The sequence below is a fragment of the Pinus tabuliformis genome, chromosome 1_2, assembly GCF_031772625.1.
Source record: "Pinus tabuliformis cultivar Carrire ecotype Pingquan chromosome 1_2, CPIR1, whole genome shotgun sequence".
NCBI classification, from domain to species: domain Eukaryota; kingdom Viridiplantae; phylum Streptophyta; class Pinopsida; order Pinales; family Pinaceae; genus Pinus; species Pinus tabuliformis.
Window position 1 is genome coordinate 201,652,869 of NC_142298.1, and position 24,081 is coordinate 201,676,949.

Here is a 24,081-nt window from a genome sequence, read left to right on the forward strand (position 1 = left end):
TACTGTGGGTTGTCGAACTATTTTATATGCATTTTGTATTAAACACATGGTCAGTGAAGTAGAAGTTGTTGTCAGGGAGATGGATGGATTGGGCATTCATGTGGATGAGTACTCCGAATCAGCTGTTATTAGGATGTATATAGATCTGGGGATGCTTGAGAAAGCATGGGCATGGTTTGAAAGGTTCCATCTTGCTGGAGGAATGAGCTGTGAATGCTATGCTGCAAATATTGATGCATATGGGGAACAAGGTTATTGGTTAGAAGCTGAAAAGGTGTTTAAGCGCAGTCAAGAAATAGGTGAGGGTCAAACTGTATTAGAATTTAATGTCATGATTAAGGCCTATGGGATTGCAAAAGTCCATGACAAGGTTCTCAAGTTGTTTGAAAGAATGGAAGTTCAAGGGGTTTTGCCTGACAGATGTACATATGCTTCTGTCATTCAGAGATTTGCAAGTTCAGGACTTCTAGATGAATCAAAACACTTTATTACCAAAATGCAGGAAGCAGGGTTTGTGCCTAACTGTTCATCATTTTGTGCTGTTATTGCCGCCTATGGAAGATTGGGTCACGCTACAGAGGCAGAGAAGACGTTTGAAAAGATGGTTAAAGCAGGTGTGGAGCCAGATGTTTTTGTTTATGGTGCCTTGATAAATTCATTTGCTGAAGTTGGATGTGTGGAAGAAGCTGTACATTACCTTCAAATAATGCAAAATGCTGGTTTTGCAGGGAACTCTGTGGTGTATAGTTCTTTGATTAAGGTTTATAGTAAACGTGGTCTTTTGAAGGAAGGACAAGAAACGTACAAACGCATACAGGAATTGGGTGTTGAGCCAGATGCCTTTTTATCAGGCTGTATGCTTGACCTTTATGCTCGCACTGATATGGTGACTGAAGCACAAGAAGTGTTCAAAGTCTTGAACGGAAAGCAGCAGGCAAATGAATTTTCTTTTTCCATGATGTTGCCCTTATACAAAAAGAATGGAAGGCTTAATGAAGCCACTGAAATTGCAAAGGAAATGCTAGAATCGGGATTTCTTACTAACGTTCTTTCTTTTAATAGTGTCATTAGCCTGTTCATTGCAGATGGAACTAACATTGCATGTGCTGGTTGAACTCCCTGTTTATCTCATGCTGGAGAGATTACCCGCTCGAAACCCTTCGCAGACAGTAGTGATGGCTACGCTGGAGTTTCGATTTCCTGATTCACACAGTTGCCCTACAGATGTAGCCTTTATCATGCCCTGAGGTGTTTAATTTAATGTTTAATTTAGATTTTAGCTCAATTTCCCATGTCTAATCTGAGTTAAATTTACTGTGATGTGTAGGGTTCCTCCCAGGTTGCCCGAATCCATCACGCAAACTACTTCCCTACTGAATCCGAAGACCCCACAGGAAAATTTCTGTTCTAATGTGGAGCGTAAACCCTGGTAAGTGACGACTGACAATTGCAAGAATGCGTAAACCCTGGTAAGTGACCACTGACAATTGGAAGAATTCGATTTGTTCTCCGGTTAGGGTTTTACAATAGTTTCCTTATTTCTGCTCTTGGTTGCTCTGCAGGGTGTTATTTCTGCTCTTGGTTGATCTGCAGGGTGTCAGGCCCTCTACCGCGAAGGCTAATTTTAGCCACAAGAACGGGGTTGCCTCAGGAATAACTTTGGAATCTGGTCTTTTATGTCCTTCACCATTTTAGGTGCTTGCTCACATTCTGCTCTTTGTTAGGTTGCTTATCTAGATTATTAAACCTTCAATTCCTGGAGGGTGCCATAAGGTATATTGCCAAGAGCAGGACTCAGGAGCTGAACCCGAGGAATATTAAAAACGTCAAGATCTGGATGAGCGCAGCGTTGAGTCGTCAGAATGACTGCAATTCGGCTCTCATATATGTTAATACTACCCAGGCAGTTGGAAAATCCATGCAAGAACTCATTATAGTTATGAACTTCACTAGTAATGCTCTAAGCATGGTCGATGCTCTGGATACTTACGGGAAGAATATGGTCATATGGAGGCCTCCCAAGACGGAGAGATCATTGAATTTATCTAGCACTGCAGATTATTCCCATCATTTCAATAAAATTTTGGGTGTATCAGAGGTAAATGAATTGGTTCCCGACGTTACTGTTTCGAAGGATGAATCTTCCATGAGCATTCAACAAGCTGTGAACAGTGCATCGGATTATTCTGAACGGAGATTTGTGATACGTATCAAGGCTGGGGTTTATGAGGAGATCGTTAGGATTCCTCCCAATAAGACTAATATCATGTTTGTGGGCGATGGCATGGATAGGACTGTGATCAGGGGGTCTATGAGTGTGCCGTCCTTGCCTGGTGTTCCCACTACATATGACTCTGCAACTGTTGGTAATACTCGTCCTGGTTCCTCTTTCTTCTCCTTTATACCAAGTTAATTTTGTTTGCCTGAGTTTGGTTATGGTATTGTGTTTAATGATGGTGTGATTCCTAGCTGATTTTACATGCCTGAATTCCATGTGTTAGACCTATGAACCAAAGGAATCCTACTGAAGTAGTTAAAACCTCTTTTGATTTGAAAAGCAAATACCCATTAAGCTAAGTAGGTTCCCGAATCCCTTGATAGTTCCAAGAACAAAATGGAGGTGTATTCTACAACCTGAGTTGTGTCCACTGCCCCACGCCCCCTGCTCCCACCAAGCGTGTATTGAATCAAATCCATGCATTTGGTACATTTATGATTTAATATGGATACTGGACTCAGTGTGCAGCTTCAGAAATCCCAAATACATATTTCCAGTTTAGCTTCAGAAATCCCAAATGCATATTTCTAGTCTAGCTTCAGAAATCCCAAATGCATATTTCCAGTTTATCCAAATAACATAGTGTTTTGGCTTTTGTCAATTTTACTCGAAATCCAATGAGCTGAGCTTTACAGCCTCTAAGAAAGAGGGAAATAGTCATAGACACAATACAGCTAGAAAGGTTCAGGCTGTCTATGTAAGAGGGAAATAGACACAATACAGCTAGAACTGTAAGAGATGGCTTCTTATTTCAATGCTTTGAGTAAGCATCCCTGACTATGTACAGGAGATCGTCTTTAGACCAAATGTTGACCCTGGCTGTCAAAAAAGAGTCTCCATCGTAGGCTTTGAAGCTCCATGGCTACTAGCTTGTGCAACATGTTATTGTTGCTACGGGGTAGTGTAAACTATGTAATGTCTTAAGAGCAGAAACGATTCATCATGCAAAAGGGATTAATAAAGTTTAGTAAAGCAAGAACTTTTTTGAACTTTATGGTTTTATGCCATGGTCCTTTTATTGAAAGAGTGGTTGTCAATGATCAAGTTTGGTGTCTTGAGTCCCTTCTTTAATATTATTTTATAAAAGTTGGCCCTTTTCCTCTGCCTTCAAATTGCAGGGAAGATGGTATTTTTGAATATGCAATTCACATTCCTACAGCGAACTCTTAAGCGTGTCTTCATGAAAATGGCACGTAGCATGGTCAAAGAGCATCTTTGGTCTTGGGTTGGGTTTGATCCTAGCTTGTAAAATTTTCCAGATGTTTTAGTTCGAACTTCGAAGATGAAAGTACAAAACATTGGTAGACAAACTGCTTAAGAGTCATTAAGCATGTAAAGGGTTAACGGCTGAGTATTACATTTTGTGTGAAACAAGAAAACAGGAAATTAACCGTTTCCCTGAGAAAATGCTTCAGGGACTGCTTTCCAACCTACTTTCTCTATCCAGGACTCTGGCTTCTTTTCTGGTGACTTGTGTCAAAAATGCGGTTGATTGCTGCGACTGCCAACTTGACACCACGTACAGCTCTAGAAGAAGATCAGTGAGAGCTTAAGAACATGTGTTTCTTCTGGTTAAAATCCAGAGTAGTGTGGATTATGTATGCTTTTGTATATTTTAGTAGTACAATGGCTGCCTGAAGGATCCAATGGCTACTTAAAGGTAGGTCCCTTGTCGCACAAACAAAAAGATCTTATACATCAATTTGATGTCTCGGTTGGCTGTGACCTTAAAAGTTGGATTATTAATATATATCCCTAAGGGACTGGCACCCCTCTCAAAAGTTTGTAGATCTCTCAAAGGTCTGCAAGTCTGGTCATGGATGCAACTACCTTTGATACAGTTGCAGATTCTTTTATGGATCCTCTTAATGAGCCCAAAGGGGTCTAATCACTTGTCCAAATCTTGTAGTCAAGGAATGCAGACAGAAGGTGTGCCTTTCCCATCATGTTGCTTACAACTGTTGCCTGAAAATGCCAAAACACAATGCCAATGCCCTGCATGCTAGATAAAGTTAATAACAGTCTGAAGAAAGGTACAGATATAGATGACAAGACCTCCTTCTAGGGAATCAAAATGGAAAATGACGCTTAAATATCCAATCAACGAATTAGAATTTCACCACTGAAGTTCAACCCAGATTAAATTGCTTGCTAGGAAATGTTGATCTAGAAATCATCAACAAGAATTCAGATGGGAGAAGAGAACAGTTGAAATCCAAGATTGCTTTGAATGCACTTTGTCAATTGCTAAAGCAAGAACAATGCTTTTCTTTAGATTGTGGGTTGTTCAAGAGAGGAGAACTATAATATTTATTTCTGCAGATTCGGTCCTCTTAAGGCATTTAAAACAGAAAAAATTTAAAGATAGTTTTACATTTTAAGGATAAAATATCTGGAACCTTTCATCATGACACCTGTAATGTCATTTAACAGGCATTGAGCTTTGCAAGTTTGATCCTCAGGTTACACCGCAGTAGAGCATAATTTCCAGGGTCATACGCTAAAATTATAAATTGGATCCTGGGGTTCTGCTAATAACTGTACAAGTATGTATATGTTATTTTCAGACAGCAATGGTTTCCCCTGTGAAATCATCTCCAAATTAGCTACAACAGCAGGGAAGGTTTACTCAACATCTCAACTGCAAGCTCTCTCCACGAGAGCAACGACTGATAAATGATGCAAGGTAAGCTTCTGAAGATGTAATCTAAGGTTAGATTTTTCGATTTTCTTTTGGATTAAATTTAATATGGTTCATTTGTTTTAAAATGGGTACCACGATGTCACCTTGCTGAAGCACCACTTTTCTTCCCTTAAAAGCAAAGATTAGCAGGTTCATTGCTCCCTGTACACTGACAAGGAGAAATGCATCCCTCTTGTCCTTACTGCAAGGAGCAATGATTGCCTAATTCCCTTCAGCAGCAATGACCTGGTCAAGCTTTTAGATTTGTTCATTTTTTAGGGGATCACTTTGAAGAGGTTTGAATTTTTAATTACCTCATCTAATCGCTTGGGAACTTGTACTAAACTTTGAATTCACTAGGACAAAGGGTCTGGAATCATCCTCTCCTCTCCTCTCCTCACCAAGTCTATATAATGAAGTCATTCCTAAGGGACAGAAAGAAAGCTCTCTCTAAGATTTTTCAGCAGCATGTAATTATCTATCTCGGGAGTGGCTTCATTATATAGACTTGGTGAGGAGAGGAGAGGATGAATCTAGACCCTTAGGTCTTGCCATTGCCAGCCCACAGTGCTTTCCAGCCTTGTTCTTTCATCACTGCTTTTTCTCATAGTAATGATAAAATTCAACTATTTTGATTCATTGTAATGTATGGTTCAAAATGCTGGTATGAAAAATATATGACAAAATACACATAAAAATTGAATACACATAAAAATTGTTACAGATGTATAGTAAAGGACTGGAATTTCCCTTTAGATTCAATTTATTGTTTTTATTCAATAATTATTTACTGGATGCATATAAAAATAAAAAACAATGTTTAATCCTTAATTTTTAAACAAAAATATAATAAATTTAATTAGATTGAACATTTGCAAGGCACTTGTTTAGAAAATCCAATTCTCTTAGGTTTGGGCAGATGCAAATTCAGAATGCTTATGACTGAATGTTGTGACTAGAGGAGAGCTTGCTTGTTGGATTCTCAGGCATATCCCTTACAAAGAAATAAGTCATGTTTTGCTGCAGAAATACCGTCTTTACTTGAAGAGACTGAACGGTTCGGTTCCGGCACCATATCCAGTGGCTTCATTCTAGAAAGGAAGATCTTTTAGAATCCCATCAATATCAATGTTTAGAACAATTTTCACTGCCCACTCTGAAGGACAATGCATTTGGACACCTAGGTAAAACCTGATAATCATGTGTGTAAAGCAATGCCTACTGAACAACACCCTCCCAAACAATCCCAACTACAATAGCATTCTTTCTTTTTTTGCAGCTGCTGTTGATGAAACATGGTGGTCAAACTATATATGGCGGTCCACTAGGTCTCCATTCAATCCATGTCATAGAGTACTTCCAGGTATATGATTAATGTTTGCTAATGCAGCATATGTTATTAAGGCATCTTACAGTTTATTCAAGTCTCATTGAATTTAGCAACTTGAAATGTCCTGGACAGGCTATTGAAGGTGTGACAAAGATTACTGATAAATGTAACCCTGCAACATGGATGCTAGAAATCAGATCTAGAGCTGTTGAGGAGTGCCTTGAGATAGATTTTGCTGAAATTTATAAGAAGTCTCCTCTTTTCCAGTAAGTCTAGATCAAACGCTCTTATAATGCCCATAACAGATTTCAAAGAAATATGAATATCATATTCATGGATGTGCTATGGAAGAAAAACGGGAGGTTATATTGAGGGGGATATACATATCTCTGGTTTTCCAAAGGTACAAGAGACATTTGCCAGGGTTTCAGATTATTGCGAGCAAAATGATATTCACTTTCCTCAGATAACAGTATGAGAATCAGTAGTGTTCTCTGCTTACTTTCTCCTTTCACCAGAAATAGATACCAAGAGCAAGCAGGTAAATATTTATGGTGATTTTAATCTTAAAAATATACTCCTGATGCAACAGAAATGTTGAGAGCCTCTTATGAACCACCTGTGGACTTAAATATAGTTTCTTTCTTTCATTCTTAATATTGGGTTTCCTAAGATTGAGATTGTTCTATTTAACAGATGTTTGTGGATGAAGTGCTGGAGCTTGTAGAGCTTGATAACTTGAGAGACACATTGGTGGGTCTTCCTGGTGTGACTGGTCTATCAACTGAGCAATGGAAGAGACTAACCATTGCTGTAGAACTTGTTGCAAATCCTTCAATCATATTCATGGATGAGCTGACATCTGGTCTGGATGCCAGAGCTGCAGCTATCGCGATGCATACAGTTAGGAATACAGTGGACACAGGCCAAATTGTAGTCTGTACTATCCATCAGCCAAGTATAGATATTTTTGAAGGATTTGATGAGGTAAGATACATCTCTAACTCCTTACAGGTTGTTAATATAGCCAAATCTGAAATTGCGATCAGACACCCACAAAAAAAATATGAAAGCATGCATGAGACCACATGTCATGGAAGGAAAAATATTTTTCACTAGAAATCCAAACCACTGACAATAATCATAGGGGGCCAATTGGTAGTGATGTATCTAGAGTTCAGAGAGCTATATTTAAATTTCAAATCCAAGGCCATGGAGTAAAATATTTAATATCAAAGGTCTTCAGCAAAATGGCTAGTTTTGAAAAGGTTATAAGATGGATTGTAGGAAGAAGTAGATGGTTCTGTAAATTTCTAGAAAGGAAGATCTTTTAGAAGCCCACCAATATCAATATTTAAAACAATTTTCACTGCCCACTCTGAAGGGCAATGCATTTGGACACCTAGGTAAAACCTGATAATCATGTGTGTAAAGCAATGCTTATTGAACAAAACCTTGCAAATATTTAATGATGCTTACTTTCCCAAACAATCCCAACTACAATAGCATTCTTTCTTTTTTTGCAGCTGCTGTTGATGAAACAAGGTGGTCAAATTATATATGGCGGTCCACTAGGTTGCCATTCAATCCATGTCATAGAGTACTTCCAGGTATATGATTAATGTTTGCTAATGCAGCATATGTTATTAAGGCATCTTACAGTTTATTCAACTCTCATTGAATCTAGCAACTTGAAATGTCTTGGACATGCTATTGAAGGTGTGACAAAGATTACTGATAAATGTAACCCTGCAACATGGATGCTAGAAATCAGCTTTAGAGCTGCTGAGGAGTGCCTTGAGATAGATTTTGCTGAAATTTATAAGAAGTCTCCTCTTTTCTAGTAAGTCCAGATCAAACGCTCTTATAAGTCGCACTCACCATTGCTTATATATTTTCATCAAAATATATATGTGTATATCTTTATATTTTTGTTCTACTCTCCAATTTTGTCCCGAATTTTTTCCTTATCCTTGCCCAAAACTTGGCCTCCCCGAATTTTCCTTGATTATGCATCTGGTAACGCTTGGAGGGAGCTGTGCTAAACGCCATCTCTTTCTTTAAACTGTTAGAAGCCCCCCAAATGCCCTGTTTCTTTCTATATCCATGTATACCACTAGGCTATATGTGTTCTCTGTATTGGTGAAGTGATAACATGGATTTTAAATGCCCTACTAGGCTACATGTACTGTGATGTCAAATTGGCCCCGTGAAACTTGAAATCATGATAACTAATTTGGAATTGCGATTTTTTATCTGCTAACACTAGAGTGCTGGGACACACTCATCATCAAGCTATGTACACCAGACTTCTTAATAAATGAATAAACTGTGGTCTAATTGTTAGCAGGTCTCATTTGTCTAACTGTAGTTACTAGCCATCAAAAGCACAGAAAAAGATTTAGAGCTAATGCTAAATGTGTATTAGCATGGTTTTGCTTGGTAGAGTTTCTTTGATTGCTGGATAGGGCACCATCTATGCTGATTCTTGTATTGTAGAATCTTCTTGACAAACAGTTTCCCTTGAAACCTGAGACAACCTTCTAACTCAACTCATATGTCTTTGACCTGGGAGGGAGGTATTATTATATGGTACCTAGTAACATCATACTCCAACTCCACATCACCTGGAGTCATCTTTCTTTTTCGGGTCCGGAAAAATATTGTCCCACAGTTTAGGTGTTCCAAGCATCTTGCTAGCCCCTTGCAGATTTCCTCCCTCTTCCCAGTTTTTCTGGATGGATGACAAGGGTAGTAACCAACTGCTCGCTGAAATACCAGCTGGTAACCCCAAGGTATTTAATGAGATTTGCTCCCGTGAAGGGCCACCCACACCTTGGGATATAAAATCGTGTTATTTGTTGTTGTTATTGATATGGATGAATAGTTTATGTCCTAGACTTCCTTTTGTTCCTCATATCCTGAATAATAATCAATCTAGATGGTATAGTATGTGCTGCTTCAAAAAGAGAGATTTACAGAATATATATCTTGTCGAACAAGTCATAAATGACTTCTGGTTATTGACAATTGAAGTTGGGTGGTTGTTTAATCCACAATCCAATCTATTATTTTTCTAGTATGCCTTCCCTTTCCTACTTCTTGCTACCATGGATCATCGAAATCAGTGTATTGCTTGCTTGCTTTTACATTTGAGAATTGTAACCCACTACGGACTAAAGTTACACAATTAATTTCCTTTGCAGAACTTGAAAAGCACATACCTGATGCACATGTTTTGATTTCTATGCCTTTCCACCTGGCCTATGTGACAACAGACAGGATCAAGAAGGCAAAGAACTTAAAGCTTCTTTTGATAGCTGGTATTGGTTCTGATCACATTGATCTAAATGTTGCAGCAGCCGCTGCTGTGACTGTCGCACAAGTTACAGGTACTATTTCTGAAATTATACCGCTTGTCACTGCCCTGTTCACGCTATGGACATTTTGGTATGAACAAGTTTCTGCAATGATTCTTCATAATTTAACTGACACCTTCTTCAACAATTTTTACAGCAAGTAATGTGGTGTCCGTGGCAGAAGATGAGCTAATGCGCATTCTCATATTGATGCGAAACTTTGTGCCTGGATATAAGCAAATTGTTGAGGGTGATTGGAAAGTGGCAGCAATTTCTTACAGGTCATATGATCTAGAAGGGAAAACTATTGGTACTATTGGTGCAGGGCGTATTGGCAAAGAACTACTTAAGCGTTTGAAGGTATTCATTCTTAGGATCTAGTACTACTTCATGATGTTGGAAACTTCTTTTCAAAAATCAGTGCTCCATAATTCTTATGCATGCATGCTGTTTGTTTCAAAATTTCAACCTAATAATAATAAACATTACATGATGTTGAATTGAATTGCGTTCCTTTGTACAGCCCTTCAATTGTAAGCTTCTTTACCACGACCGTCTTTCTATTGGACCCAAATTGGAAAAGGAAACTGGAGCAACATTGGAGACAAATCTTGATGAAATGCTACCTAAATGTGACGTACTTGTCATTAATATGCCTCTTTCTGACAAAACTAGGTGCGCCTTATCACAATTTCATAAATAATCTCTCCCATTATTCACTCAGACATCAATAGCACCTATATATTTTATACAACTTGTGAACAAAAACCTAATTATTGTTTCTCTTGCCCTTTCCTTTTGGTTACAATAGGGGAATGTTTAACAAGGAAGGTGTTCTCTACGAAGCCTAGCTTCTCTCTCAGAATCTTAACATCCCCTTTGCAAAGGGTTTCATTAGAATGACAACAACCCGCATTTAAAGCATTTCTCCACCCCTCTCCTAATTAGAAATACAATTTTGGGTTCTCTACTAATTTTCTCCACACCCATTTAATCTAACAATGGACATAGAGCATGTATATTTATACCTGTGTGTTGGAAATACCATTTTATACTTTAATGTTTATTATTTTTGTTTTATTATTATTACTTGAATTTCTTCTTAACAAGTGGTTGTGTTTCTTTTGGTTTTAGTGAAAGTATGGGCTCCAATGTTGGCTCTCTTATTATGGAGTATAATTCATCTTTGAGAATTTTTCAATTATTAAAGTAGGTTAGTCAATTGCTTAAAATATTAAATTTATTTCAAAAAGTTTTGTTACTTTATAGGTTAGACACTGGCTTGAAATATTAAACTTATTTCAAAATGTTTTTGTTACTCTATAGATCAGATTTCTTGGCTCTATGATGAAAATAATGAAGGTAAAATACATGTTAATATGTTACTTGTGCTCTTTGACTGAAAAATACACGGTGAGAGAAAAATGCATATTATGCTAATTGAGGAATGTTTTTCGCTTGTCGAACTTATAGTATTGAATTTAACACACTAACACTTTACAACAATGAACTAACAATATTCGTGATGAAAATAGAAATATGGAAGATTTTTCTGCATAATGAAAAAGGCAATATGGAAGATTCCGGTCACGTTCCAAGGCATTTCTTAAAATGTGGATGTGACAAAAGGTTGTTGTGGAAGTTGTTGTTTGTATATGGGAAATTTCTTGATCATTGTGTATAATCCTAATGTTGATAAATATGTCTACTAAGTGCTTCCAGTTAATGGGGCATTGATTTGAGCGTTCAATATATTTTTATTCTTTATCAAAGTATTCTTTTGTTGTATTTGTATTTTTCAATTTATGCCTTACGGCGTTTCCTTTGCAACATCTGGTGCAAATGCTAGTTATATTCTAAGACATGAGAATATCATTAAGACAAAATTCTATACAAGTTTAATATAAATATTAATGCAATTTATAAATATTTTCTAAAAACCCATGAAATAATTTGTAAATTATTGTATATTTCATATTTACTATGATATATTTTAATAAAAAATGTATAAAATATATTTATTTTCATGGTATTCTACATCATATTTATATTGAAAAAAGAAATAAAGAAATAAAAATAAATATTAATATATATAATAGTAAATAGGATAAAGAGATTATTATAGTATAATATTGTTTTATTATAAAAAAAAACTATTATATAAAATAAATGTTTATTGTAGTTAAAAAAATATTATGTATATTATATTAGAAATGAAAATATTGAGTTATAGACAAATAAATGATGTCAACTGAGTTTAGTTTGGATCGTTGGATGGTATAGTTGCTATCATCCCCACCCAAATAAAAGGTTTGTATGTTCACATGTTTAATTTATGGAATAAAGTAATTATATAGTGCTCTTAAGTGAGTATATATTGTGGGTTGGCTTGGTACCAACAACCTCATTCTTGCCTTCAAGTTTCAGGTTGGGAGGGAGGCCAATTTCTTTTCTTGAATGGTCCCCAATGCCAAAATTGGTACCACCATCCTCACTCTTGCCTTCAGGGTTTCAAGTTGGAAGGAAGGCCAATTTCTTGCCTTGAGTGGTCCCCAATGCCCAAAATTTTTATCAACTAAGTTTATCCTAGGTGGTTGGGTGGATTTGTTGTGATCCTTCCCACCTAGGTTCAAGTTTTCTAAGTTGACATGTTTAAGCTATGGAATAGATTAGTTATGTGGTACTAATAGAGTATATAATGTGGGATAGCTAGGTACCAAAAACTTCTTTATTGCCTTAAGGCTTAGAAGGGCGTTGATATTACAAATAAATTACACTCCCCCTCCCCAAAATAAAAACGCAATGTCCCCACCACCCCTCACATCACAACCATAATGTTCACTTCCCCTATCACCTACACTAGACCCTAATAACCCACATGAAGGTAAACATCTAAATCACTTCAATGGTCAAATTCCCTGCATTAAGTCACATGCTTACGTAAAAAATAAATATTATAAAAGAAATCTCAATTTACACAGCATGAACACCATCCTAGTGCCTTGGAAACATGAAAAATATAATTATAAAAAAGTTATGATTATCATTAGAAATTAAATAATCATTCTAATTTTGAACTATATACATCTATATTTATTTTTTGCACTTGTACAATAAATAATATGTTATGCAACCAGCTCACAAAATAGAAGAAAAGATAGCTCAACGACTTCAAAATTAGCCTCTTCGAGGTGGCAACCTCCTTTACATTACACGAATGAAGAATTCTTCGATGATAAAAATGACAAGACCTCCTTTCTATATATATATATATATATATATATATATGAGTCTAAGGGGTCACAATATAGTCAAGTCGACATAACAATAATAATGTAAGGGCACAACAATAACAATAGTTGGTTTCTATGGGGCACAATAATAACAATATGGGGACAACATGGGCACAACAATACAATAAGGGGCTACAATGACAATAATAATAAGGGAATACACTAGTATTATAGGGGCCTAACATGCCCCTCTCCTTCAGAAAAGTGTTGTAGATCTAACCCAGAAATATTATAGATCTGATATGAAATAGCTCTGATACCACTCCCTTAAGGTAGGGCAACACCATACATTCACTCCTTAAGGAAGGAGAACACTCCACAAGCCATATGCCTGTTCATACAATAATCCTTGACTATCTCCCATGTGGAGTCTCTAGCCTCTATATAGGCCTCATACATACAATACCATGGGTCATTACCATGGTTCCCTCATATACCATCAACTAATACCATGGGCCCATTATATTATTATTAACTACTTATGGTCCCTTACATGACATGGGTTAACCACCTTATTTATTACTATGGCCCATCCCATTATTACATTATTACCTTGGGTACCTCCCTTGGTACCCCATATTATCCCCCCTAGGTATATAACAGAGTAGTTCTGGATCCTTCTGTATAAAATTCTCATCCTCCCATGTGGAATCTTCAGTGGGTAAGTTCTTCCACTTGATGAGATACTCTGAAATTGATCGATTTCGTAGCTGTCGAGTTCTTGTTTTTGTGACTACTTTAGGTTCCAATATGATTTTTCCTTCCTTGTCAAGTTGTGGCAATATTGTTTGAATTGGGAGCTTATCACCTATAACCTTCTTTAAGAATGAAACATGGAAAAATCAGTGCACTTGGGAAGCTGTAGGAAGCTCCAATTTGTATCCCATAGTACCAATCTTTTGCAACATCTTGTACGAACCATAATACTTTGGTGATAATTTATTATCCTTCTTAGCTTTCTTAAGGGACATTTGTTTGTATGGTTATAGTCATAGAAATACCCAGTCACCTACATCAAAACTTCTTTCGTTGTGATGTTGATTTGCCTGTTGTTTCATTCTATTCTGTGCCAAAGTGAGGTTATCCTTTAAGATTTGGAGAACTTGATGTTGATGCTCGATGTGATATTCCACTACTTGAACCTTAGAATTTTCTCTTAAATATGATATGATAGATGGTGGATAATATCCATAAAGTGCCATAAATGGGGTCATTTTTACTGTAGTATGGAAGGAAGTGTTATACCACCATTGAGGTAGAGGCAACAATTTGACCCATTATGTCTATTTATCAGATACAAAGAAACAAAGATATCATTCCAAACATTTGTTCACTATCGCAGTGTGCCCATCAGATTGAGGATGATACGATGAGCTATGAGCTAACTGAGTACCTAGACAAGAAAATAATTATGTCCAAAAATTTCCAATGAAAATGGGATCTCTGTCACTTACAATAATCTTTGGGTTTCCATGTAGCTTTTGAATTGTTTCCATAAATGTACTAGAATTTGTATTGGCTTTAAAGGGATGAGATAATGCACAAAAGTGTGCATACTTGGTAAGTCTATCAACTACCACCATGATGACACTATTTCCTTCAGAAAAAACCCTGTGATAAAATCCATTGAAACCTACTCCCAACGTTGAATTGGAATGGATAAAGGTTGTAATATACCTGGGGTCTTAATTTTTCAACTTTATTTTGTTGGAAAACCAAACATTCCTCCACAAAATTTTGAATATCAGATTTAAGGCCATCCCAAAAAAATTCCTTCTTAACCCTGTGGTAAGTTTTTAGAAATCCTCAGTGCCCTCCTAAGGGAGAGGTGTGAAATTCCATACAAATCTTTTGTTTGAGTTGGGAATTCATATAGAGGTGTAAGCGATCTTTGTACCATAACGAATCCTTTTTCCAGCTAAATGTATCAGATGTAATGGGGTCTTGTTGTAACTTTTGAATGAGTGCCCACACTTCTTCGTCATTCTTCCATTCATCCCTTGCTTTGTTTGTCCAATATAGTTGGATAATAGAAATGGTGCAAAGCAATGCTTCCACATCCTCATCCTTTCTTGAGAGTGTATCTGCAACAAAAATTTTCTTCCATTTTTTGTAGATGATTTCAAAGTCATAACCCAACATCTTTGTGACCCAATCTTTTTTCTAAAAAGTATTTAAGACTGTTGTGATCTGCTTTTACCTTGAAGTACCTTCCCTTTAGGTAAGGTTGTCATTTATTAAGTGCATGTAGTATTGCCAAAATTTCCTTCTCATAAATAGCTTTGTGTAAATACTTTCCTTTGATTGGATGACTTTCAAAAGCAATGGGTCTTTCTTCTTGCATTAAAACAACACCAATTCCATATCCTAAGGCATCACATTTCACAATAAAGGTTTTTGTGAAGTCTGGACCGATGCTTGGCACATTGCCTCTTTAAGATGTTCAAAGGCTTTCGTTGCATCTAGAGTCCAAGAAAATGCATCTTTATTCAGTAATGTTGTTAGAGGTGCTGCTATTCTCCCATAATTCTTAACAAACTTCCGATAATACCCTGTCAACCTAAGAAATCCTCGCAGATGCTTTATGGATATGGAGATTTACCATTCCTTAATGGCTTTAATTTTTCTAGGGTCTACCTTAACACCTTCATGAGATACAATATGGCCAAAATATTCCACCTCTTGTACTCCAAAGAAACATTTGGAGGTTTTTGCATATAATTGTTTCTCCTCCAATAGTTTGAGCACTCTATCAACATGTTGAACATGATGCTTCCAAGACTTGTTGTAGATTAGTATATCATCAAAAAATAATAACAAAAATTTTCTAAGGGTTTGAAAATGGAATTCATCAAACCTTGAAATGTAGAAGGTGCATTGGTAAGGCAAAAAGGCATGACAAAAAATTCAAAATGACCCTCATGAGTTCTAAATTTTGTTTTCAGACTATCTTCCGTCTTCATTCTTATTTGATGATATCCTGAACGCAGGTCCAACTTGGTGAAGTAAATTTCTCCATGCAATTCATACAATAATTCATCTATGACAGGAATGGGAAATTTATCTTTAATAGTAAGCTTGTTGAGCTCCCTATAATCCAAACACATGCACCATGATCCATCCTTCTTATGCACCAATACTACTGGAGCAGAGAAAGAACTTTGACTAGGTTGAATTATACCAACCTCTAGCATTTCTGCAGCCATACGTTCAATTTCACTCTTTTGGGCATAGGGATATTTGTAAGGCCTAATGTTTGGAGGGAGACTTCCTGAAATCAAATGAATAGCATGATCACGATCAAAAATAGGTGGGAGACCTTTGGGAGTCTCAAACACCATGGAATGATTGCCCAAGACTTTTTGGAGATCTGGAGAAATAGATTATTTCGATATGGGAACCTCTAGCGAACATAATTGTGCAATTATGCCACGTTGTTCTTTCTTCAGAAGCTTTGTCATGCTGTTAGAGTTGATTATCTTTCCTGGTTTCCCTGCAATACCCCTTAATTCAATTTGCTTTCCTTTTGAAAATAAATTCAAGAAAAGTTCTTGAAAATTAAAATCTATCGTACCCAAAGAATGTAGCCATTGGACTCCTAGAACAACATCAGCACCACCCATTGAATGGAAAGAATTGGACTATTCAACACATATTCTCCCATGGATAGCTTGATATTATGGCACTTTTTAGAGAAATTTATGGTTCTTCCATTTGCAACCATCACTTGACACTCTAGTGTTGGATATAGGAAGCAATTCAATTCTTTCGCTATCTTACAATGAATAAAATTATGGGTACTGCCCGAATCAATCAACATTATTGAATTTTTCATCTTGATATGTCCTTCTATCTTGATAGTTTGAGGAGTGGTCATTCCAGCCAATGCATTAAAAGATATGGTCAGATTATTTTCTTCTTTCTCTAGGCTTTGTTCCTAGTGTGTATCCTCTTCTTTTGATGTTTCTTGTTCCTTTTCTTCTTCCCCTTCACAATCTATGTAAAATAATTTCTTCTCAACACACTTATGACCTTTAGTGTATTTTCTATCACAACTATAATAAATCCCTTTTACTCTTTTTTCTTCCAATTGTTGTGGTGTCAACCTTGTAGGTTGTGGAAGGATAAGGGCAACAACACTTCCATCTTTATAGTTGTGATTGGTAGGCTTCCTTGTTGCCATATTTTTTCTTTCATTTTTTCTTTCCAATATAAATGCCTTCTCCAATGAATCAGGTTCCCAAATGTGAACCTCATGTTTGATGTTATCCTTTAATGTACATATGAATACATCAATCCTATGCTCCTCTGGAATATATTTTACCCTTATATTCAATTTTTGAAAGTCCTTAATGTGCTCCACCATTGAACCTTTTTGTTTGATATTTATCGATTGGCTAAATATGGTGTTGCTTTTTGTATCCTCATAATGTGCTATCATTTCTTCTGTAAAAATTTCCCAAGTGACAATTTGTTTACAAGAGCAAAGCCATCAATACCATACAAATTGATTGGGTTCCAAATATAAAGTTGAAATGCGTACCTTTTGTGCATTTTGCACATTATGGAGATGGAAATATTGTTCCATCTGTAGTATCCATATTACAGGATCCTTGTCATCAAGCTTCCTCATATCAATCTTTGAAACATGTTGGGTTTTCAATCCAACGTTAGAGTCTATGAAATCATGATTAACATTTATTTTATTCCCATCATGAATTTCCTTTACTACCCTTTCGTCATTAGTAAGAATTTCTTGTATAAAATTTATCAAATCTATCTTCAAATCTTCCATGTTGCCTTTAAGTTTTGCTTCTATACCATCCATCTTAGCTTCCACACCATCCATCTTAGATTCCATACCATTCATCTTAGCTTCCACACCATTCTTTAAACCATCCATCTTAGATTCCACACCATTCATCTTAGCTTCCACACCATTCTTTAAACCCTCCATCGTAGCTTCCACACCTTTCTTTAAAACATCCATCTTAGCTTCTGTTACTTTTTGTGAGAGTGAAATTTGTTGCACTTGGTCTTGTAATTTTGATATATCATGTTGCATTTCTTACTCTTCTTCATGAGTCATGCTAGAGCTTTCAGGTTTCTTACTAGGTGTTTCCATTTTCTTTATTTGGGACATCAATTAATGATAATTATGCTTCACTATGTCTTTTGAATTCCTTCAAACTAATTTTTCAAACCAAAGTTACGTAAAAGTTTAAAAAGACTACACACCTTTTGTGGCTTTATAGGAGCTCGATATTGAATTGGTTGTATCTCTGTAATTGTGGATCTCCAAGGTCTAAAATTTCATCTTGTGGTATCCCTCTGCATCCGTGTTCCAACCCCACAAGTATGATCAAGATTGGATTCTCCAAGAAAGAGCTACTCTAAATCTCCCATGATGACCTGATTATGGACTAGTTCAGCAGAGTGAACTTGTACGAAGTTCCACATGTCATTGTTTTGACCTTTGGATCTAAAACCAATACACAAAAAACCAAAGTTTGTCCTCTTTTTGTACCTTATGACAAAATTTAAATCTGATGCTCAGAGAGAACGTTATGATGATTTTCCCCAGGTCACCTATTTGATATATAATTCGGGAGCTTGCAAAAACCCTAACTTCCTTGGATCATATCTCTGAAACTATAGCAATAAAAGCTCTGAAATTCATACCCTAGGTCCATCAAGAGTTCGGTTCAAATGGGTTTTACGTTTATCTTTGAAACGTCGTATAAAAAAGGTTATAGCAAAAATTCCAAAATGGCCTGTTTGAAGCAGCGAAACCCTAGATTTCAAAGCTTGGATACCAATTGTTAGGAAACCAACTCACAAAATAGAAGAAACGATAGATCAACGAATTCAAAATCAGCCTCTTCGAGGGGGAAACCTCCTTTACATTACACAAATGAACAATTATTTGATGATACAAATGAGAAGACCTCCTTTCTATATATAGGAGTCTAAGGGGTCACAATATAGTCAAACCGACATAACAATAATAATGTAAGGGCACAACAATAACAATAGTTGGATTCTATGTGGCACAATAATAACAATATGGGGACAACATTGGCAAAACAATACAATAAGGGGCTGCAATGAAAATAATAATAAGGGAATATACTAGTATTATAAGGGCCTAACATAATATCCTCAATGTGCCCTCTCCATATGTCTAACTATATGACACTATGATAGCCCCATTAACAGTCCCCTATAACTACATTGTATATTTATTTATTTGCACTTGTAAAATAAATAATATCCTCAATGTTCCCTCTCCATATGACACTATGATAGCACCATTGACACTCCCTTGTAGTTCCCAAATGACACTATGATAACACCATTGGCACTCCCCTATCACTACATTCTATGAGATAACATTAAATTTAGGCACTAAAATTAACAAATACATAATAATTATTGTTTTAAATTTTAGAGGTTTAACTTGAATTTGATCATAGTTTCAAAGATTCTACTCCATAAAAACCTATCCACCTTATCCACCATGGCATGAAACAGATGTTGAGTTCCCAACTCCATATGTTGGTTATTTATGTAATATTGAGTTCAATATCTTTGACAACGCCCTTTCCTTTATCTTGTATGATTTGAAGGGGAACATGTGAAGAAAGGTATAGTGAAATAATTAATTATAAACAAGTAAGAGTACACATAATTTATATATTTTTATGGAATTCAAAGATATACTAAATATCTCTTGATGTAGGAGCATGAGCCTTGAAGACAAAATACTTCAAATTTTATTCCAAAAATACAAAAAAGGTTTACAAGCAAAGGAGTGGGATCCTTTAGCTGTCACTTTACAAAGCTTTTTAGATAGGATTTGAACTAGAATTCAGGGATTTGAACTATCATGTAATTAATTCAAGTATTTAGGCTTAGTTGAGATTCTTGAGGAGAATATCATGTAGATTAGATATTATCTAGGATTAGACAGATTCGATCCATTGATTTAGGATCTGATTGTTGTATGTACAGGTATTTATGTAAGTTTTGAATTAGTAGAATGGGATTTTGGCTGAGGAGGATTGGAATGTAAAATTTGGAATCTCTCTGTATCTCCATGAGTACTGTGCATGAATGGTCGAATCCTGGAGGTTTTGATTTCCTTTGGAATATTTCTAAGTTTTGTTGATTTCCAGTTTGAGCCCTTTAGAATTAGATTTTGTATAATCTTGTGTTGTCGCATCTAAATCTTCACTCACTATGCATTGAAATAACTTGGATGTATTTCAAAATCACAGAGTTAGTTAGCAATATCCTGAATCTGATAGATGATAATTAAACTTGGAGGAAGTGCTAAGTCTGGCGAAACGAGGAAACTTGACAAATTCGTGAGAAACCCAGAAGAAGATCAGAATCATTTGATCGGACACATCCAATAGATCTAATGGTCATCGTGTGGCAACAAGTGCAGATGTTAATTCAAAAATCAAACGCGATAATTTATAAAACTGAGTTAATAGCTCAGTTAATCGTGACCATCTGCTTGAAGGGGTCAGATCTGATGGTGATCATGTCGGAAGATGCACATGAGTTAATTTTAATTTTGGACGTGATAATGTTATGAACTGGGGTTTTAATTCCTTCTGGTTCCGTGGAAAAAATGAAGTTTTTCCATATACCGGGTAAATTAAATAAATCTGTTATTTTAGCAGAAGAGCTAAATTTGGGGGTTGATCACTGATACTCCAATGGAAAACCAAGAAGAAGTTCCACCCGAACTTGAAGGGATAGTTTCTCGTTTTGAACGATTATCCTTAACACATGAAACCAACCCACCATTAGTGGTATCAGAGCAGCTTATTGACACTAACAAGGATCTCAAAAATCAAAAAAAGAAATCCAACATGGCTTTCAGAGTTGGAGGAAGACATGGTGGTGGTAAAAGAAGAGGAAGACTAGTTGCAAATGCTGAAGTGTTGGAAGCAATGCAACAGATGCAAGCTAGATTAGAAGTAGTGGAAATGGGAAATCAAAGAGATGTAGCTGCTGGAGATTTCGGTGAGCCTAAAGTTGAAGTTGCAGAAGAAGAGGAACCTACAGAATTTACTCCTGAAATGAGATTCTTTAAATCAGTGTTGGGATCCACCTCTAAACCCTGACTTGAGGTTTCAGTTTATACAGGAGGTTTAAACCCTGAGGAGTTGATAGACTAGATTAATGACATGGATAAATTCTTTGATTATGAAGAAATGGAAGAAGGAAAGAGACTGAAATTTGTTGTCAAAAAATTGAAAGGACATGCAGTAGTTTGGTGGGATGGAGTGCAGGCAAAAAGAAGGAGACTTGGTAAGCAGCCAATTAAAAATTGGAATAGGATGGTGGTAAAGTTGAGAGGTAAGTTTTTTCCAAATGCTTATCAACAATCATTATTTAGACATATGCAGAATCTTAGACAGAGGTCTCTGATAGTGAAAGAATACACAGAGGAATTTTACAAAGTGAGCATAAGAGCTGGAAAAATTCAAGATATAGATGAGAAGGTTGCAAGATATATAAATGGTCTCAGAATGGAGATCCAAAATGAGATAAGTGTGTTGTCTCCTAAAACACTAGAAGAGGCTTATCAGATGGTATTGAAGGCTAAAGAAAAACTCTTGAGGAAGCAATCTGCCAGAAGTAGAGGTACTTTCTGAGGGAGAGGAAGTGAAGGTGGTAGAGGAAGATCTACAACACCTAGAGATGGAGCTAGCAGTAGCTCTAATCAACATACACCCACAAAAGGTGATGCAAGTGGAAAAAAGAGTTTTTCCAGAGGAAGAGGAGGCAGAGGGAGAGGAAGAGAAATTAGATGTTATAGATGTAAGAAGCTGGGACATAGAGCCTATTAGTGCCCAGAAAACACAGGGACAAATCAGAGAAATGTAATTGTTGCTCAGACTGAAGAGGAAGCAACAAAGGTGCCAGAAGAAGAAAATGTACTAGAGAAAGGGGAATCTTTGGTAGTTAACGAAGTTTTGTTAAAGCCAACAAAGAAAGTTGTTGAACTAGCGCAGAGAAAGACTTTGTTTAGGACTGTGTGCAAGGTTCAAGGAAAATGATATCAAATGGTAATTAATAGTGGAAGCACCGATAATTTGGTCTCTACAGAAGTGGTGGAAAAGTTGAAATTAAAGACAAAGAAACATCCAACACCTTACAAGGTGTCATGGCTTCAAAAAGGACATCAGTTGTTAGTGAAAGAATAGTGTGAGGTGAAGTTGCAGTTGGGAAGCTACAAAGACAAAATTCTGTGTGATGTGATGCCTATGGATGTGTGTCACATATTGCTAGGAATACCTTGGCAATATGACAGAGGAGCTATGCATGATGGGAAAAAGAACACATACAAATTTGGTAAAGATGGTATTAATCATACATTACTGCCTATGGAAGAAGAGGATGTATCAAGAAAATCTGATCCAAAGACTCTATTGCTGAGTGGAAAAGAATACTTGCAACAGATTGAAGAGAATGAGGTAAATTTTTCATTGATTTGCAAACCCAAGGTAATAACTACTTCTATTAAAATTTCTAATTTTCCAATTGAAATTCAAGAGATGCTAGAAAATTATTGTGATATCATTGTAGATGATTTGCCTAATGAGTTACCACCCATTAGAAAAATCAGTGATCATACATATTTGATTCCAGGGGCAAATCTGTCAAATAAAGAAGCTTACAGGATGACTCCCATAGAAAATGAAGAAATCAGAAAACAAGTTCAGGAATTGTTAGATAAAGGACTGATTAGAGAGAGTTTGAGTCCTTGTGTAGTGCTAACAATGTTGGGTCCAAAGAAAGATGGATTCTGGAGAATGTGCATTGATTCAAGAATAATCAACAAAATAACAATTAGCTACAAATTTCCTTTACCTATAATTGAAGATTTGATGGATTGTTTAAGTGGAGCAAGATATTTTACAAAGTTGGATTTAAAAAGTGGGTATCATCAAATAAGGATTAGAGAAGGAGATGAATGGAAAACTTCTTTTAAAACAAATGAAAGTCTATATGCATGGATGGTAATGCCTTTTGGGTTATCAAATGCTCCTAGTACATTTATGAGGCTTATGAATGAAGTGCTGAAATAATTTATTGGTAAATTTGTAATAGTACATCTGGATGATATATTAGTTTACAACAAATCTAAAGAGGAACATATGAGACATCTGAATTATGTCTTACAGAAGATGCAACAAGAATAGTTACTGCTAAATTTAAAGAAATGTTCATTCATGAAGGAAGAGTTGGTATATTTGGGCTTTTTTGTTTCTGTTGATGGATTAAAGATGGATCTAGAGAAGATAAAGGTAATCATAGAGTGGCCCTCACTGAAAAGTGTTTTTGAGGCAAGAAGTTTTCATGGTCTTGCTAGTTTTTATAGAAAATTCATAAGGAATTTTGGTAAGATCAATGCTTCTATTATTGACACTATAAAGAAGGATAACTAGCCATTTAAATGGACTATAGACGCAGAAAAGAACTTCCAATTGTTGAAAAGAAAGATCACTGAAAAGCCTATTTTAATTTTTCCTAATTTTAATAAACCTTTTCAAGTGAAATGTGATGCTAGTGGAGAAGCTATTGGCGTTGTTTTGAGTCAGGAGGACAGACTTGTAGCTTATTTCAGTGAAAAACTAAATGAATCAAAGAAGAAATATTCGTCTTATGATAAGGAATTTTATGCATTTGTGTAGTCATTGAAAAAGTGGAGACATTACTTGATGTCTAAGGAGTTTATACTTTATTCAGACAATCATGCATGCAGTACATTATGCAACAACCAAAGCTTAGTCAAAAACATGCAAAATGGGTAGAATATCTTCAAAGTTTTAATTTTGTATTAAAACATATAAATGGCCAATCAAACAAAGTAGCATATGCCTTAAGTAGAAAACATATCCTAGTTCAGGAAAGTCAAATTCAAGTGTTGGGTTTTGATTTTCTTAAAGAATTATATGAGAAAGATTTAGATTTTAAAGAAGCATTTGAAGCTTGTAAAAATCCTGTTTTGTTAGACAGAAGTAAGTGGTTGGATTTTTTCTTGCAAGAAGGATTGTTGTTTAAAAGAAATCAACTGTGCATACCAAATTTCTCTATGAGGGAAAATTTAATTA

General features: G+C 36.0%; 1 protein-coding gene across 1 annotated transcript; it reads left to right on the top strand.

Moving 5' to 3' along the window:
* Positions 1-1,837: 1,837 nt before the first annotated feature.
* LOC149205174 (formate dehydrogenase-like) lies at positions 1,838-10,692 on the top strand. The gene is made up of 4 exons (XM_089397332.1): positions 1,838-2,366; positions 9,498-9,683; positions 9,808-10,010; positions 10,174-10,692. The coding sequence occupies exons 1-4, from the start codon at positions 1,838-1,840 to the stop codon at positions 10,351-10,353; spliced, it is 1,098 nt and encodes a 365-aa protein (XP_089253458.1). The 3' UTR covers positions 10,354-10,692.
* Positions 10,693-24,081: the final 13,389 nt, after the last annotated feature.

Bases quoted from the DNA above. Each gene is read 5' to 3' on its own strand.
- LOC149205174 (XM_089397332.1), top strand. From the start codon at position 1,838: ATGAGCGCAGCGTTGAGTCGTCAGAATGACTGCAATTCGGCTCTCATA. The intron at 2,367-9,497 runs GTAATACTCGTC...TTTCCTTTGCAG, and splicing joins ATATGACTCTGCAACTGTTG to AACTTGAAAAGCACATACCT. The intron at 9,684-9,807 runs GTACTATTTCTG...CAATTTTTACAG, and splicing joins GACTGTCGCACAAGTTACAG to CAAGTAATGTGGTGTCCGTG.